Below are 17811 nucleotides of genomic sequence, written 5' to 3'. Positions count from 1 at the left end.
GTGAGATTTTTTTTTAAAAGTTCAAAATATAACATATACAGAAAAATCTAAATTTTTATTATATGGTTAATGTGATTTTTTAATTTATTTTAGTAACTTAAAGTTAAAAAATAATAATAGAGAATATACTAATTTGTATCAAATTTTTATTATTCAAAATCATTAATTGTCATATATACTTTAGTCATATTAGGCAATTCCGTAATTTTTATTTAAGGAAAGAATTGAGAACATTAATATATTAATTTATGGTTAATTTAATAAAAAGTTTATTATATATTTAGATGGACACTACAAGAAAACATATTTTTACTAGGGCAGCATTCGTTGTAAATTCGTCGTAAACGGGGTGTTACGACGAATTAACGTCGAAAGACGTTTCGTTATTAAACGTCCGTCGTAACGGAGGTTTCGTCGTAAACGACTCGTTACGTTTACGACGAAATATATTCCTCGTAAAGCGCAGAGAAAGGATTCGTCGTAAACGACACGTAATTGTTCGTCGTAAAGCTCACGTAATTATTTCGATGTAAAGCACACATAAATACTTTCGTTGTAAATCACTCGTAAATATTTCGATGTAAAACCCTCGTAAATATTTCGATGTTAATCACTCGTAAACATTCGATGTAAACTCCATGTAATGTTTACGAGGAGTTTACATCGTTTCTTATTATATTATTATTAATTAGTATATAATAAATTTTAATTTATATTTAATATTCAGAATTTAAAATAATTTAAGTTTTAAAACGAAATATGAAATTGGAAAACATATTTTAAAAAGTCATACAATAATATTTAAATTCATAATACAAACAGAAAAAAAAACTACATATTCTCGAAGTAGTTGGTGGGGTTGCTCGGCTGTTGACGGGTTGGATCGGACTCTTGGGGATCTCGTGGTGGCATTCCAAGAGCGGCTCGTCTCTCACTCAACATTCTCTGCATAACCGGGTTTTCCACGGCCATCACGTCTAGCAAATCCTCAAGAGAGTCTAAACGAACCTGTTGGCTATCCATTCGAGCCTTCATCTGAGCAGTCTCTTCATCCCGTCTCGAAGTGTATGACGAAGTTGCCCTTGCAACTTCGTTAACAGAGCCTATACCGACTATCCGTCCCTTCTTTTTAGGAGCCACCTATAAAATCAAAACATATATTAATATAGTTAATTATGTTAAAATATTTAAAATAATGTAAACAAAAATTTTAAGTTGTACCTCTTCGAAGATTCTGTCGACCTCTTCGGTGGACAATGTGACTGGTAATCCATCGGGAGACTCCTGGGTTAGTTGCGTCTCCCGTTCTTCAATCCGACCAGCCACTGTTTGGAAGAGTTTCTCAGATGCAGGATCCACAAAAACTCCGTCGGATGTGGCGTGAGTCATCTTGAATAGGTCAGACAGAGAAGGTAAGACTCCCGTCTTCTCGAACTACAAAAAAAAATTTAAATTAAATATTATAAATTATATTAATTGAATATTTTAAAATATATATTTAAAACAAAACTTACAGCTTCTAGACGGACTCATGCATGAGGTTTTTGTCCGGTTCTGTGAAGCATGGGCAAATGATCATCTTTATCCTTCGTCCTTCGAGAAGCCGAGCACGAATTGGCCTTTTTGATCGAAGAGGGGTGCTCCCAATAGGCGATGAGGCCATCCCACACATCCGTCGTGAGCTCAGTGGGCTTTCCCTCATACCCGTAGATCTCCCACTTGTCCTTCCAATCAGAGACTGTGTTGCAGAGGCGTATCTTTGCCTTTGCAACGAATTCCGCCTTCACCCTCTCAGTGATTCCCAAAGACCAATGCCACTTTTGCTGAAACATAAAAATTTAAAAAAAATTACAATTAATAATAGATATTAAAAATATATATATATATATATATATATATATATATATATTTAAAAGTGAAAATTTAATTAAATGTAAAAATCTTACCGCAAAACATTTAAACCACGTGATCTTAACGTGATTTGGTGTCTTGCTCCAGTTCGGGTATGCCCCGTCGTAGTAACCCTTAATCGTCGCCGAAACGCTCCGGCTAACACGGTTGTTAGCCCCAAACCTGAAAAAAAACAATTTAACCGTTAGAAAATAAAAATTAATTTAATTTTAATGTAATAAAAATTAATAACTTACCAATAAGTTCCTCGGGGTCTATCGGGGTCTAGAACATCCAAACCCTCCCGTCCAGGCTGGGCAAGCAAATCCTCCACCGTATATCTCGCGAAGGGAGCATATGAAGGCACACGCAAATCCGGATGAACTGCACCTTCTGGGACAGGCTCAGGTGCAGCCGCTGGAGGAGGAGGTGGAGGCATCTGCGGTGGAAGAGGAGGACTCGAAAAAACTCTCTGAGAAGTCTGAGAGTCTGGAACTGCATCGGAAGACGATGGACCGGAAGAAGATGTACCGGAACCATCGCCAAACAACTGGGCATAAGTAGGTGCTGCTGGTTTCCTTCTATGAGCCATCTAAAAAAAATTTAAATAAATTTAATCAATTATGACGACATAATTAAAAAATTATTCCGTTACTTAACTAATCACCTAAACTATAGTATTCCGTCATCTAACTAATCACCTAAACTAATTATCTAACTAATCACCTAAAATAATTACCTAACTAATTAATAACCTAAACTAACTTAAAAAAAAAGGAGGAGAGAGAATGTACCTTAGAGAGAGAGGAGAGGAGTTTGGGACGAATGGACGAGGCAGCCTCGTCTCGGCGTCTCAATATATAGAAAAGGATTCGTCGTAAACACGACGTAATATTACGACGAAGTTACCAGGCCCGCGTTTTTTCATTTACGACGAAGTTACCAGGCCCGCATTTTTCGGTTTACGACAAAATTACGTCGAAACGTCGGTTTACGACGAATGTACCAGGCCCACGTTTACGACGAATTTACCAGGCCCGCGTTTTTTCATTTACGACGAAATTACGTGGAATAGTTAACCATTTACGACGATTTTACAACGCTTAACCCTAAACACCGAGAATGAAATCCCTAAACCCCAAAGTCACATATCATCTAACATCATATCTCTTCTCTACTACTTTGTGCTCTTTCTCCAACTTAAACTCTAAAACCCTAAAACTCCAAATAATTTTTTAAAAGCTAAAGAAATACATATTATATAAAACAACATTTGTTACACATACATTAGGATGGTAAAAAAACAATATTTCGTTAAACATACGTTACAATAGAGAAATACAACATTTGTTACATATATTACATCACTCTAAATCGTTTTCGTTCTCATCAATATTACATCACTCTAAATCGTTTTCGTTCTCATCACTATCATTACAATCATCATCGTCGCTTCTCTCGAACTCGTCTTCACGTGCTTCATCTGTCGCATCTTTGGGAATATCTTCATATTGAAAGTTTTGCGGGTCGATCAAAAGGATTTCATCAGTTGGTTGTTCTGGTACCTCAACTTCATTGATAGCGTCTTCTTCTTGCAAGGGCGGTTCTTCTCCAGCGACAATGCGTCCACGAGGTGTAATTTTGATAGCAGCTAACCAGTTTATCCCGGAAGTTCGAAGCCGAGGATAAGGAAGGAAGCTAACTTGCTCGGCTTGTGAAGCTAAAATGAAAGGCTCAAATTTGTTGTATCTTCTCCCAAAATTGACATCCACAACACCAAATTTGTTATACCGAATCCCTCGGTTCACAACAGGATCGAACCATTCACATTTGAAGAGGACGCATTTTAGCTTCAATAACCCCGGAAATTCCACTTCAATAATCTCCTGCAAGATCCCGTAAAAGTCTGTTTCACCTTTCACACATATTCCGTAGTTACTCGTTGCCCGATGTCTCCCATACTCGTATGTGTGAAAGGTAAATCCTCGTGTGAAATACATAGGTGATGTGGTGACCTTTGCAACTGGACCTTGAACCAATTCGTGAAACCATACGGGATAATAAGGATCGTCATAATCAACCTGCAAAAAGCAGTTATTCTTAATTAATATTGAAGTATCAAAACACTTACTTAATTAATCAATGTATGAGATATATTACGTACCTGTGATTTTAACCACTTGACAAAGTGCTTATCTTTACGTGTGTCCACATCAGTTGCAGATATTCCTGGTATTGCTTCTTCAACTTGAGATACAAACATGCTGCAAATTAAACAAATAATCAAGTCATACATAATTAACTTCAATTCATATAATTAACATTCACAAAAATATTTACCTTTCAAAGTAACGGGTCACTGCATCCTCGCAGTTGAGCAGAATATAAGTGTGGGCACTATGTTTATCCTCTTCACATGACCACCATACTTCTTTCGTTTTACCACCAAACCGTGCAATTTCGCAGAAAATGTCAGGAACACCATCAATTGGATATGATGTCGGTACTCCACCATCATCATATCTTCTAGGAACTCTTTTCCTCGTACGAACAGTTGGAGCAAAGTAGTATGATGTGAAGTTAGATGTTTCGGCTGTCAAACTCCCCGCAACTATTGAACCTTCCACCTTTGCAAGATTTCTTGCTTTCCCCTTCAAATGTTTCATCTGTCGCTCATACGGATACATCCATCCGTTGTGAACAGGTCCACGAAGCAATGCTTCATACGGTAGGTGGACAACTAGATGCTCCATGACGTCAAAAAATGAAGGAGGAAATATCTTCTCCAGGTTGCACAATATGATCGGAATGTTATGATGAAGTTGTTCGATGACTTCTTCCTTGAACGTACGTGTGCTAAGATCTCTGAAAAAAGCGCTGATGGCTGTATATTGCAAAAGTAATCAAATTAATAACATTTCATAACATATGTATATATATTATAAAATTATAATTACCTGCAAGTGCTTCATGGACATTTGCTGGAAGGAGCTCGGCAAAAGCAAATGGAAGTAGTCGTTGCATAAACACATGACAATCATGACTCTTCATTCCGGAGAACTTTTGACCTCGTTCAACACATCTTGACAGATTTGAAACATAACCATCAGGAAACTTAACTTCTGATGCAACCCAGTCAAACAAGGTTGTTTTGGCTTCTGATGACAACCGGAAGATGGGAACAGGAACGTTTCCATTGCTCTTGATATGTAACTCACTTCTTGAGCAAATATCAGGTAAGTCCATCCTTGACTTTTTGTTATCTTTTGTCTTCCCAGGGACGTTAAGTAATGTATTCATGATGTTCTCAAAAAAGTTCTTCTCAATATGCATGACATCCAGATTGTGGCGTAAGAGAAGATCCTTCCAATAGGGTAGCTCCCAAAATATACTCTTCTTATGCCAATTGTGAGACACACCATACCCATCAGGCATATTTCCAGGAACATGCCAATTTCCTCCAACTTTAACTGTTTCCTGAGCTCCGTAATAATCAATGTCTGCTTCGATCTGCTGGCCGGTGAGATATGGAGGAGGACCGTCTCTGACAATTTTTTTGTGCCGAAACAATGTCTTATTTCTTCTGTACGGATGGGCAAGTGGAAGAAAGCGACGATGACAATCAAACCAACAACTCTTCCTACCATTCTTCAGTTGAAAAGCATCCGTCGATCCAAGACAATATGGACAAGATAATCTTCCATGTGTTGTCCAGCCAGACAACATCCCATAAGCAGGGAAATCACTTATCGTCCACAGCAGAACTGCTCGCATCGTAAAATTGTTTTTCAAGGAACAATCGTACGTCCTCACCCCTTCTGACCACAATTGCTTTAGCTCTTCTATCAACGGTTGAAGAAAAACATCAAGAGACCGTTTTGGATGCTTCGGCCCAGGGATTAATATGGTCAAAAATAGAAATTCTTGTTCCATGCACATATCCGGCGGTAAATTGTACGGCGTAAGAATGACTGGCCACAAAGAATATTGTCTACCAGACATTCCAAATGGACTAAATCCATCGGTGCATAACCCAAGATAGACATTCCGAATATTTGTAGCAAAATCTGCGTGTACCTTGTTGAAATGTTTCCACGCTCTTGCGTCTGATGGATGTGCAACCTCACCATCTCTCTGGACATGTTCCGCATGCCACCTCATCGACGCAGCAGTCCTCTCAGATTGATATAATCTTTTCAATCTGTCTGTAATTGGTAGGTACCACATCCTTTGGTACGGTACCCTATTCCTCCCACGGCCTTGCGGTTTGAATCGTGGTTTTTTGCAGAATCGACACTCTTCTAACTTGTCATCTTCTTTCCAGTAGATCATGCAGTTGTCGATGCAAACATCAATCATCTCCGAAGGCAACCCAAGACTATAAACCAATTTCTGAATCTCATAATAAGATTCAGCAGACACGTTGTCTTCTGGCAAATACTCTTTAAACAACTCCGCCCATGCATCCATGCAATTCTCAGGTAAATTATGATCCGTTTTAATATTCATCATCCTAGCTGCTAGAGACAATTTAGAGAGACCTTCTCTACAACCAGTGTAGATTGGTTGATTTGCAGCATCTAGCATTTCATAAAACCTTTTTGCATCCAAATTAGGTTCTTCTACATTTCCAGTTCCATCAGCTATTGTTGTAGTTGTTTCTAAAAATGCATCACTAATCATATCTTGAACCCTATCATGATCTACCATCTGCTCATGATCTTGATGATAATTATATTCATTATGCAAATGATTCGGTTCTTCACTATGATGACCATCCTCAAAATTATTATTACTACTACTAGCTTCATTTCCCCCATAACCCTCTCTATGTTGATACCAAATGTAGTACTGTAGTGTAAATCCTCTGTTTACTAAATGCTTCCATATAGTTTCACTACGTGCAAATTTTGAATTCTTGCATTTTCGACATGGGCAGAACTTCTTACCGCTTTCCTGTGTGATCGGTGTACAGCCCGCCTGGTGCATGAATGTCTCTAGCCCGCTCAGAAATGCGTTCGTCACCCTCCCATCGGAATCTTTGTGCAAATACATCCAACTCCGTAACTCGTAAATACTACCGCCACCGGCCATTTTTTTCTTAGATTTTTTTTTGAAATCTTTTTTTTTCTGATTTTTTCTGATTTTTTTTTCTCCCGTTTGTGTGTTGTGAGGAAGAGAGTTGTGGGAAATGACATATATATAGAGAAATTTTCGAGTTGGATAGTTGAAATATAACAACGATTTTACAAGGAATATTTTACATCGATTTTACATTGTTTTAACATAATATTTACAACGACTTTACGACGAAATTAGGTAAGCTAAAGCACATTGAATACACGTTTTCACCTAAATATAACGGTAACATGTTTCGTTGTAATGTCGATGTAATGATTACGACGTATTTCTCATTCCACGTACATTCGTCGTAAACTTACATGGATTTTACGACGAAAACTATTCGTCGTAAATTTACATGGCGTTTACGACGAAAGTTGGATTCCTCGTAACTGCGTTGTAAACACCATGTAAATTTACGACGAAATATTTTCGTCGTAAATGTTCGTTGTTATGGGCACGTTTTCTTGTAGTGGGACTAACCTATTTTTCTAATGATTATAAGAACCATTGTGGTGATTACACGTGGCTACCTCAAATGTTGTAATGCTTCTTTTTTAATATATAGGGGATATAATCGTAAGGGCTTAGTTTTGTGACAAACAATATAAGGGCTTAGTTTTGTGACAAACAATGGGGGTGATTGGTAGTTGTTGTATGTGCTGTCCACAGCCCTATTTATTTCTAAAGCACCAAATTCAAAGCAATCAAGCTTTAATTTTTTTTTTGAAACCACGGGGGTGATTGGTAGTTGCTGTAGGTACTGTCAACATCCCTATTTATTTCTAAAGCACCAAATTCAGAGCAATCAAGCTTTAAATTTTTTTTTGAAACTACAGCTCTTGAAATAACCTACAGCTGTATAAGTGCTCTGCAGAGCCAAATATCCAAAGCAATTTTTTAATGCTTTCCATAAAATTCTACAGCAATAAAATCTAAAGCCACATCAAAAAGTTTACAGATTTTTTTCTACAACAAAATTTTTAAAGCTACAGCCATTACCAATCAGACCCCACATCTCTTGAAATAACCTACAGCTGTACAATTGCTCTGCAGAGCCAAATATCAAAAGCAATTTTTAAGTGCTTTCTATAAAATTCTACAGCAATAAAATCTAAAGCCACAGCAAAAAATCTAAAGATTTCTTTTTATCGCAAAAAATTTAAATTCACAGTCTTTACCAGTCAGAGCCAACGAAACAACAACTAATTTTGATTAAGAAGTAATAGTTACCTCGAGATCTTCCGTTCGTAGACCACTCTAACTCATCTCCTTGATGTATTCTCCACCGACTACTCTCTGCGGATGCTGACGATTAATTTAGGTTTGTTAGGAGAATGTTTTGTGGACTTTATTAGGGTATTTATGAAAATTTCCCTCATTTAAAAGTAAATTTGGAAATTGCTATCAAGTTTGTAAAATTAGAGTTCTTACCTATTTAATTTTAATTAGTAAAAGTGCTCTTCAAACAAACACATGTGGATGTACTGCCTAAACAATGAGAAAAAACTATAGATTAATGTACCATATGACTCATGATTTGGTATTTTGGTGTGATCTGTAGCCCCCTTCAAACATTCCAGCATCTCCTGCCAACTCGTTCAAATTAAGTCATATGTGCAGAGAAAATCATCTCCATGGGTGACTCATGAGCCCATCGAATCATGTCTCTTATCTCTCATACTATCATATTTGGAAGAAGCAGCAAGACTATTACTGTAGTGCCCAATGTTAGATTTAGGACTAGATAGAGAAACTAAAACCAAGAATAAAGTCTTGTCTCTCTTCATAGTCTCCTCTCTGGTTATAATGCACACGTACATACTATCATAAAATTGGTTAATGCATACCAAAGTCAACTTACTCTATAAATGTTGCTAATAAAAAATAGTAAATTAACCTGATTGCATTAGGGACAAGTACACGCTTGAAAAAAGAGACCAAAAGCACAAAGTACATAGTCATCACTAATAATAATAGTTAAAAACTACTACATCTGATACGCATCTTCAAATGTCTTAAATAGAGATCAAAAGCACACAATACATAAGCATCACTAATTAATAGTTAAGTACTACCATCCGATACACATCTTCAAATGTCTTAAATTACTAAATAGGTAATCAATTCGTGAGGGAAGAGCGAAGGCCACAGTTTTTGTACGTCTGATACCACCTAGGACTAGACAACCTCCATAGCTTATGAGCTCCTAAGCGACGCCTAAGCATTCGGGATCTCTTTTTAGAAGCCGCTGAAGCCGTTGCTGCTTCTTCAATCCAGCAATCACCTTGGATGCTCAATGTTCCGGTTGCCTTGTTGATGACTCGTCTCACAACAGCTTGGCAGTGATAAGGCTCACCAGTCTTAGCCTTGGCCAAGTCCTTGTATGCTATGTAAATGACAGCAGCTTTAGACTTGAGACTTGGGGGATCCTTATCATCGAGAGATTCTATGGCCACTTGGACAATCTGCAACTCAAAGTTGGAGAGATCCTTCTGCAGCAACAAGACTTTGTATTATCACCAAGTATGTTATTGATACATTACCAAGTATGTTATTAATACGCAAAGTGGGAGAACATAAAACTTACAGCTGTAATCCACCTATGGGAATCACAAATTGCAAGTTCTACATACAAAGAAATCCAATCACATTGCAACTCAGATTCAATCAACTGCCAAAAAAAACATATATTAGTAATTTAGTACTACGCTAAAAGCAAAACAGATGCATGCAAGCGACCACAATAAGAGTATATTACCATGTAAAAACGCTTTGTGTCACTGAAACCAATCTCAGAGGAGGGCCATGGAATTACTGACTTGGTCCAGCCAAGCAATCTGTCTTGGTAGGTAGCAGACACCGGCTCGGAATGTGGACGTAAGAAAGGAGTTGACTCCTTCTTTGAACTCTCGGTCCCTATGCAATATGTCAACTATAGTCAGCAAAAGTATTGAAATTGATTAATGTATCAACAAAGCAACCTTTACCTTGAGATCTAGAGATGGAGCATGTCAAATCTAAAATGCCAAGACGTTCTTCCTCTACGAGAACCTGAAAGATCTGCTGCAAACCGCTAGATGGAAGGCGCGCAACCAAGGTTATGTAGTAAGGAGATGCAGCACCACGCATGTTGAATTTCATTATGCTATCTAGCTCAAAGTTTGTCCCCTGCAACAGATAGAAACAAATGAAACTCTTTGAAGCTCGACATTAAAAGCAACATACTAGTTTAGTTTAGTTTGTTTGTTTATACCTCTAACCAGTTGTAGCGATGAAGGCCGAGCTTGGCATAAAGCTTCACCAAGGCACTGTTAGGGTATGCACGCCCTCCACCACATTCCACATGTATCAGGCCATAGCCACCACGTCTTGGTGGAAACTCATCGGGGGACTTGAAAAACTAACAATAGCCACATCAGAAAACAATCAATCAGTGACAAAGGGGTTTAAGTTTCATAAAGTCATCTCCAGAAAAGAAAAAATCACAATCATAGATAACAATTTGAAAAACATCAACTACTAATTTTTTGATTAAGAAGGAAGTAATACTTACATCCAGCTCCTCCATTCGTCTTCCTCAAGTCGGAAGGTTGGTGCTTACAATGCGGCTAGCTGCGGAAACTGAAAAGTATGAGTTAAATGTATTTATTCGTGGGAATAGGAAATATATAGAACATTTATTTTTTGAGCAATGATGATTGGTCCACGCAACTTTACATATATAATCTGCCTTTTTTGTAAAGTAAACTGTGAAACTGTGAAACTGAGATATTTGTATTTGGAAAAGACTAAAATATACACTTTGTATATGTAAAAGACTAAAACTGTAGAAGATGCTTCAATTTGTTGGTAAACCAACGTTTTTTTAATGCAGTGTCTGAAGTTCTAAACGATGTCTTAGATTCTGTACAATGAACAACAAACCTATATTGATGTTAGCTTTTGACGTGAACACCAACGCGACGAACATGGCTAGCACAAAGGCTTTTAACTCTTGAGATCATGACCAGCTACTAATCTCGTTTTCTTAATTAACACGTTTTTTAGTTTATCTATGATAAGCTGTTCTGAGCTTGATTACAATTCCGTCCTTATTGAATAATATTACCACTCTATCTCTATATATAGATGATTAGTGTCAGTGTTTTGTATATATGCTCATATAGATATATTATATACAGTGCATCCAATACTTTTAGGTTTAATTGGTTGCGTATACCATCCTTCCAATCAGAAAAGAAGGGAATCGTAATATAGTGAGCTTAATAGTATCCAGGGCCGGCTTAGATAGGGGGCAAGTTGTGCCACCGTCCCAGGCCCAATTCGTTGCTCCCTATTTTTTTTAATAAATAAGGATTCGATTTTTTTTTAAAAAGGACATGTACTTTTTATATCTATCTATCTATATATATAAAATACAGATTCCTTTCCTCCCAGGGTGTCCACGTCGCCATCCACGTCATCAATTCGTTCAATGTCGTGCCGACACCTGTCCAGCTTAATTAAACGCAGAGCTTCATTTATTTGGACACCGTATGGGCTTACGTTTATTATGTGTATGTCCAATGATAATGGGCTTAAGTTCATATTTTGATTACGACCCAACGAACCTCTCAAACGGCATCAATCCTAACCTCTGTTCTTCGTTACTCTGAGTTCGGCGGCGAGGATGACGAACGATTGTCCTGGATGTTTCTGTAATGGAACGCTTTATGAATTCTACGACTTTATTCACATTAATACAAACGCCCACTAAGACCCCTTCAATGCGTCGTTTCCGTCGGCGAAATCTCTAATCTATGTATAAATAGGTTAGTATTTCTCCTCTGGAGATCGCGATCTCTTCATCTCTCTGAAAAAGGCAGCGTCTTGTGGGGTTAACAAGCTGTCCGTCGGCAAGTAGGTGAGGCCAGCGACCATTGGCATTACCCGGAGCAACCACAACTTCAAGCTTTCTGACTATACAATGTCCATACGCTTCTGGGTATTCTCAAACTTTGGATATCAATTTTTTTTCCATTCTAATCTCTATGGAGGATTGAGGGTATGATTTGATCATGTGTTTAGATCGATCTATTTTTTTTTCATTCTAATCTCTATGGAGGATTAAGGGTATGATTTGATCATGTGTTTACATCGGTTATCTAGAATAGCGTTGCCAATATCTGATAAACTACAAGTGTGGTCAGTTCCTTTACTTTTTAGGATAAACTTCATAAGTTTCTGTAAGAAAAATCACTAACCTAATCCAATTGTACATGTCGTTCTTTGTCAGCACTTGGAAATGTTGAAAAGGCTTCAAAAGAGAGCTTTGTTGCAGAAACTCCAAATCTAATGACCACTTTTTGTGCAAACTGATAAATGTAGAGCTATGGTTAGCAGCTAGGCTCCCATATTTGATGGTGATTACTGGCCAGGCACAGCAAAAGAAGATGGTAGAAAGGACATTAAGTAAGGACTGATCTTTCTGGGCAGACTGATCTTTCTGGGAAGGCATTCAAAAATCAGTTGCTAATGCTTAAAGTAATCTGTACTTTCTATGAATTATACTATCTCTTTATTAGTTTGTTCTCCTTTTGCCTTTGTTTCCAGCTCGGTGAGACCATTCGAATGAGGACTTTCTCATGGTCCACTTGCAGCCTTCTTACACACATTGCTTATGGTGATGGTATCTGGAATCGTTGGGTCAGTAGTCAGTGCAAACATTTTCAGATTTGTGATAAGTAAGAATTTTCCTTTTTCTTATGTTCTTTGATGTTTAAAATTTTTTGTTTAGTTTTTTTGTTGTTGTATTGCACTTTCACATAAGAATATTATTGATTAATAAAATGTTATCCTCCCTTTCAGGTGTTATGAGGCTGAACAGATGCATGAAGACATGGAAAGTCACATCTGTCTGATCTTCAAGACCAATTCCACTGCAGATTCTTTGCATGCCGACAAATTTGCTGCTCTCGGTAGATCTCGGGTTCATCTGATTTCTTTTTTTTTCCCTACTAAATATGGGTTTTCATTTGGTTTCATTAGTTAGGGTTCCTCTTCTTTGGCATATTTGTATTTTCAACGGATCAAAGACATCCCACTAAAAAGAGATGTATCTTTTTATTTCTTTAAAGTTTGATAGCATTTCAGCTCTATAAAAAAAGACAGGGAAAGATATCATGTCTCACAAAAAATAGATGTATCTTTTTATTTCTTTAAAGTTCAATAGCATTTCAGTTCTATAAGAAAAGACAGGGAAAGGTATCATGTTAATTTCAAGGATATGCATGTATTAAAAACCGGCGTCCAGATATATAAATACTCCAAATTTTGTTCTTTCTGAACTTTAAAATACTCCAAATTTTGTGATGCTCATATTTTGTTCTTGGAATATAATTAATTATTTTATAGTTATAGTTTAACATTCAAATGTATGATTTTAAATATAAACAAAAGTAATTTAAAAATATATATTATATTTTAACTATGCTTTCACAAGCATGAAATTTATGTAAGTTCTTTATGTTATGGTGCTTTTAAACCTATTAATAAACTTTAATATAAATATAAATCAGTGTTATAGAATAACTTACAAAATCCAATTGAATGACTGATAAAAGATTAATTTTATTTCTTCAAAGAATAGAAATAGATGAAGTTGAAAACAAAAACTTATGTGATGTATAAATCTTTATAATTACACATTGTGAATGATATACATGATATAAAAGGAAAACCATTGAAAATACAGGTTAGATCAAATATAAATAAACAAATAAAACATTTTTGGATATTCTCATTTCTAAAATAAAATTATATTGTATAGGAAAATTGTTCAATCGTAATAAAATTATGTTATCATCAAACTAACAACCCACAACAAAAAATATAAATAATAATTAAAATAGTATGGTCTCACAACATGTCATACATCAAATAAAAATTAGAATACATAATAGTAAATAAATATTTATCAAATGTTAAACTAAATAAATATAGACATCCTGCGCGAAGCGTGGACCTACCCTAATATTATATGTAGTGCACAAAAAGAAACAAAAAAAACTAAAATTTATTTTAAAATAAATATTCTCATAATGTTATAATTTTAATGTTTATGTCCATATGCTCAACAGTACTAAACAATTCAGATCCACCTTCTCTGAAGAAAATGACAACCATTAAAATTAGAAACGGTAAACAACTAATGAATGAATTACAATTAATGTTAATAACAAAATAATAAACATTTATACATCTCATAACAAAGTAGAAAGTGAAAATAGAATACACAATGTGTTTTTTTGTTTATGAAATTCTTCTTGCAAGAGAGATGATATTTATAAACAAGATAATAATAGATATTAGGGCATATTATTTTCATTAGATGTACAAAACTATCATAGATAAAAACTTATAAATTATTATATATTTATATATATATAATTAGGTTTTTTCCAAAAACTATTTCAAAAATCTTAATGACTGTACATATCAAATTTATGAGAATATTTATATAGTAAATAAAAATACCAATATATTCAAGAAAAATTATAAAATATAATTAAAAATAACATAAAACATCTTGCTCTTTTGCCCTTTTTTCTCTGTGATTGGATGAAGATTTAACAAAGTAAATAAAATATTTTATGATATAAACACGAGATCCAACGGTATTGTATTCAAATAAATGTGTAAAAATGAAATTAGAAAAGGTCACATCATAAATTCTAAAAACTCTCCAAAATATAAATTTATTGTTGATGCAAAAATAAAATTCTATATTTGCAAAGTCAGAAAAAGATACAATATTAAACAACCTAAGAATATAAACAAACGAAACTATGTACACCGTCAAAATAAAAATAGAACATAACTTCTAGCATAATAATTGTATTAGAAAAACTTAGTTAACAGAGACTGAAGTTATATATCATAACATCCAACAATAGTACCCGAAAATAATTAAAAAAACAGCTAAGTAAATTTACACATAATACATAATCAAAATTAAAAGACAAATATTAAACAAAATGTCGAAATTAAAGAGGAAATTTTGAAGAAGGAAAATAATATTTGGATAAGCTATACTAGAAAAATAGTCAATTTAAGTCCAATCAATGCTGAAGTATGATTAATAATTCACTTAATAGATTCATGATCCCTTTGAAAACAAAATATTTAACCGATAATGCCACAATGGAGCCCCCAAAAAATTGCCACATCTTTGGCATAAACAAAGTATGTAAGGATTGTTACTATTTATTAGGATGAAACAAATTTTTTTCTTCCTTCAAACAGGATAATCACAAAAACAAATTTACGTTTTTCCTTCTAAAATATCAATTGTACTTTATGTTTAAATTTCAACTTAATTAACTTTGTTACGACTATCGATTTTTAATTCTACTTTTATTGAATCTATCAGTCACAACCACTTATGCTATTTCACTTTGAACTAAACAACTTTAGAAAAAAGTTATACACTATGGTCGCTAACTACTATCAAATGGATCATACATATATCATTTTTTCAACATATTTTCTCATCTTCATATTGTTGAACATATTTTCTTTACTAAGACTATACAATAAATTGTAAATTAATTTAAGAATAAAACATACGAACCCGGCGCGTAGCGCCGGAAAACCACTAGTTAAGAATAAGAAACGGACCCAATATGGTTTCCAGAATAATATTACTTAGAGCATGTTTAATGGGAAGGTGGAGTTCTTAGCGGAATATAAGAACCCGTCTCTTAACTTTTAACTAAAAAAGCTAAAAACCGGTACTTAAATTTTTTAGTTAAAAGTTAAAACACGGATTGTTATATTACGCTAAGAACCCCATATAAAAAACCCCCATTAAACATTTTCTTAGTGTATCTTTTAGCAAACGGCATGATGCCAAATTCATTTAGACAAAACCTAAAGTTAAATATTGTTCAATGAAGCCTCCGGCGATTTTTACTGGACAATCTAATATTGTTATATGTTTTTTTTTTGTTTTGGATCAAAATATTGTTATATGTTTTGTTGTTGTTTATGTTAGTTGATAAAATTCAGTGAAAAAAAAAAAAAAGACAAATGAATCATGCGACGTACGTTAAAACCGACAAAACAAGTTAGTTATTTCTCGGTATATTTTTTCTTGAGTGCATTGGTTACTGCGTGATGATTCATGCACCACGTGATTGCTTTTTCAAGTTCTGACTTCCGGGTTTGGGTTCATAATTTGATTTTTTTATTATTTTATTTTTATTTTTTCGTTTGATTTTTTTGTTTTAAAAAAAAAAAAAAAATTGACCAATAGCGGACGCTACGTGGCGTGGAGCCTGCTGAACAGCAATGATCCGGGTTCATCCGGAAGGAACGTGGTGAAACAGAGTCATAAATGTAGCATATTATAATTTTTTTTTTTCGGAACGCGTGTGAACTCTTCTTATGATCTCCTCTTATGATTTCCTGATGCGCATGGTCTTATATTGTACCAACATCTCTCAGCAATTACTGACAGAAAATAATGGTATTATTATACGTAATCGCTACTATCCAAAAGAAGATTCTTATAAAAAGATAGCTTATCAACCACCACGTAGTTGATTCTTCTGCCGACCACATGACTCGATCTGTCAAACTGCTGATCACCAGTCTTTACGGGTCCCGCTTCTAAGCATTTGGCTTTGACGCGATGTCAAAAGACAATTATACAACGGTACAAAATTATTTGTGGGACTCGTCTATCATTTTCGTTTTTAATGATAATATTTGTTTCTCGAAATATGTCGCAGTTGGGTTTCTTATGAGAATCTGACAGGTTTCAAGAGAAGTTAGGTTTGGTTTCAATAATTATAAGTTCGATTGTCTCTTCTTGCATGTTTCTTTCAGAATTATTTCTCCTTCTTTAATCGCATTCTCATTTATTTGCATTCAAACGGAATTAAAAGCATTTAATTAATAATTGCCCTCCCTATATTTGATAGTAGTATGTTATATACATATATTCCACTGTTATTTAACTTGAGATGTGTTAGCGTTTTTTCATATCTAATTCAATTATATTGTCGTTGACTTCTTAACTTTTGGGTCTAACAATATTAAAACAACTCCATTGTGATTTTACCCAAAAAGACCATTATTGTAATCGGCCAAGGTAGTCGTATTTATATTGTATCTAAATGACAAGTTGTCACAAATTATGGGTCCATTCAATACCCATAATAACGCCTCAAGCGTCATCGATGATGTGACACCCCGACCCAACATAGCTGAAATGGTCGGCGATATCATGACACTTGTCTCCAGCCACAAGACCGAAACAATGTGTCTTTAGGATCCCAGGACGTCTTTGACAAAAACCCACCAATATGAGCCGAACCTGAAATGAAAAGGAAAGAAGGAGGAGTGAGCATTTCAACAAAAACTCAGTGAGCGAAGCTCTAGGAGCCCCAAAATCAATCACCAATAATCATCACACAACATAGCATAAGTATCTAACTTAAACATCCAGTAAGGCAAAAGCAATCAACAAGAAACGAGAATAAACCCCGGCGGTACCAACAATGAGACAACGCCACCTAAATCGGTACCCGCGTTCCTCATGTTGTCGCACGAGAACTTTCATGTTGTGTTGTTTCCACGACATCACGCTGTCTCACGCCTTCACGCAATCAAGTTACCGACACCGGTTCATGCTTGATCCGCCACCATGTTCATACGTTCCATGTTGTCTGCACGACATCACGCTTCTACGTTACTTCATTTACAGGCACACCGCATGCCCGCTCCGGCGATGGATCATGCCAACTCAAACGA

At 35.4% G+C, this 17811-nt stretch overlaps 1 protein-coding gene and 1 long non-coding RNA gene across 3 annotated transcripts; one reads left to right on the top strand and one right to left on the bottom strand.

Moving 5' to 3' along the window:
- Nucleotides 1–9134: 9134 nt before the first annotated feature.
- Nucleotides 9135–10582, bottom strand: LOC125591922 (UPF0725 protein EMB2204-like). Its single transcript, XM_048766851.1, has 6 exons — nt 10568–10582; nt 10268–10414; nt 10002–10182; nt 9773–9930; nt 9602–9685; nt 9135–9506 (listed from the first exon to the last, which is right to left on the bottom strand). Exons 1-6 carry the CDS (start codon nt 10580–10582, stop codon nt 9135–9137), a joined length of 957 nt encoding a protein of 318 aa, XP_048622808.1.
- A 639-nt stretch (nt 10583–11221) lies between these two features.
- On the top strand, nt 11222–13209 carry LOC106420791. Of its 2 annotated transcripts, XR_007327772.1 has the most exons (3): nt 11425–11998; nt 12290–12737; nt 12862–13209. It is a non-coding gene; the product is annotated as an uncharacterized LOC106420791 (long non-coding RNA). The 2 variants fall into 2 exon arrangements; XR_007327771.1 differs by having other exon boundaries at nt 11222–12737.
- The last annotated feature ends 4602 nt before the right edge of the window (nt 13210–17811 follow it).

The sequence above is a fragment of the Brassica napus genome, chromosome C8 (assembly GCF_020379485.1).
Source record: "Brassica napus cultivar Da-Ae chromosome C8, Da-Ae, whole genome shotgun sequence".
Taxonomy (NCBI): Eukaryota; Viridiplantae; Streptophyta; class Magnoliopsida; order Brassicales; family Brassicaceae; genus Brassica; species Brassica napus.
Note: the sequence above shows the minus strand (reverse complement) of the source record. Positions and strands in the feature narration are given on the sequence as shown.

Bases quoted from the DNA above. Each gene is read 5' to 3' on its own strand.
- LOC125591922 (XM_048766851.1), bottom strand. The intron at 10,183-10,267 runs GTATAAACAAAC...TATCTGTTGCAG, and splicing joins ATCGCTACAACTGGTTAGAG to GGGACAAACTTTGAGCTAGA. The intron at 9,931-10,001 runs GTAAAGGTTGCT...CATATTGCATAG, and splicing joins CTCCATCTCTAGATCTCAAG to GGACCGAGAGTTCAAAGAAG.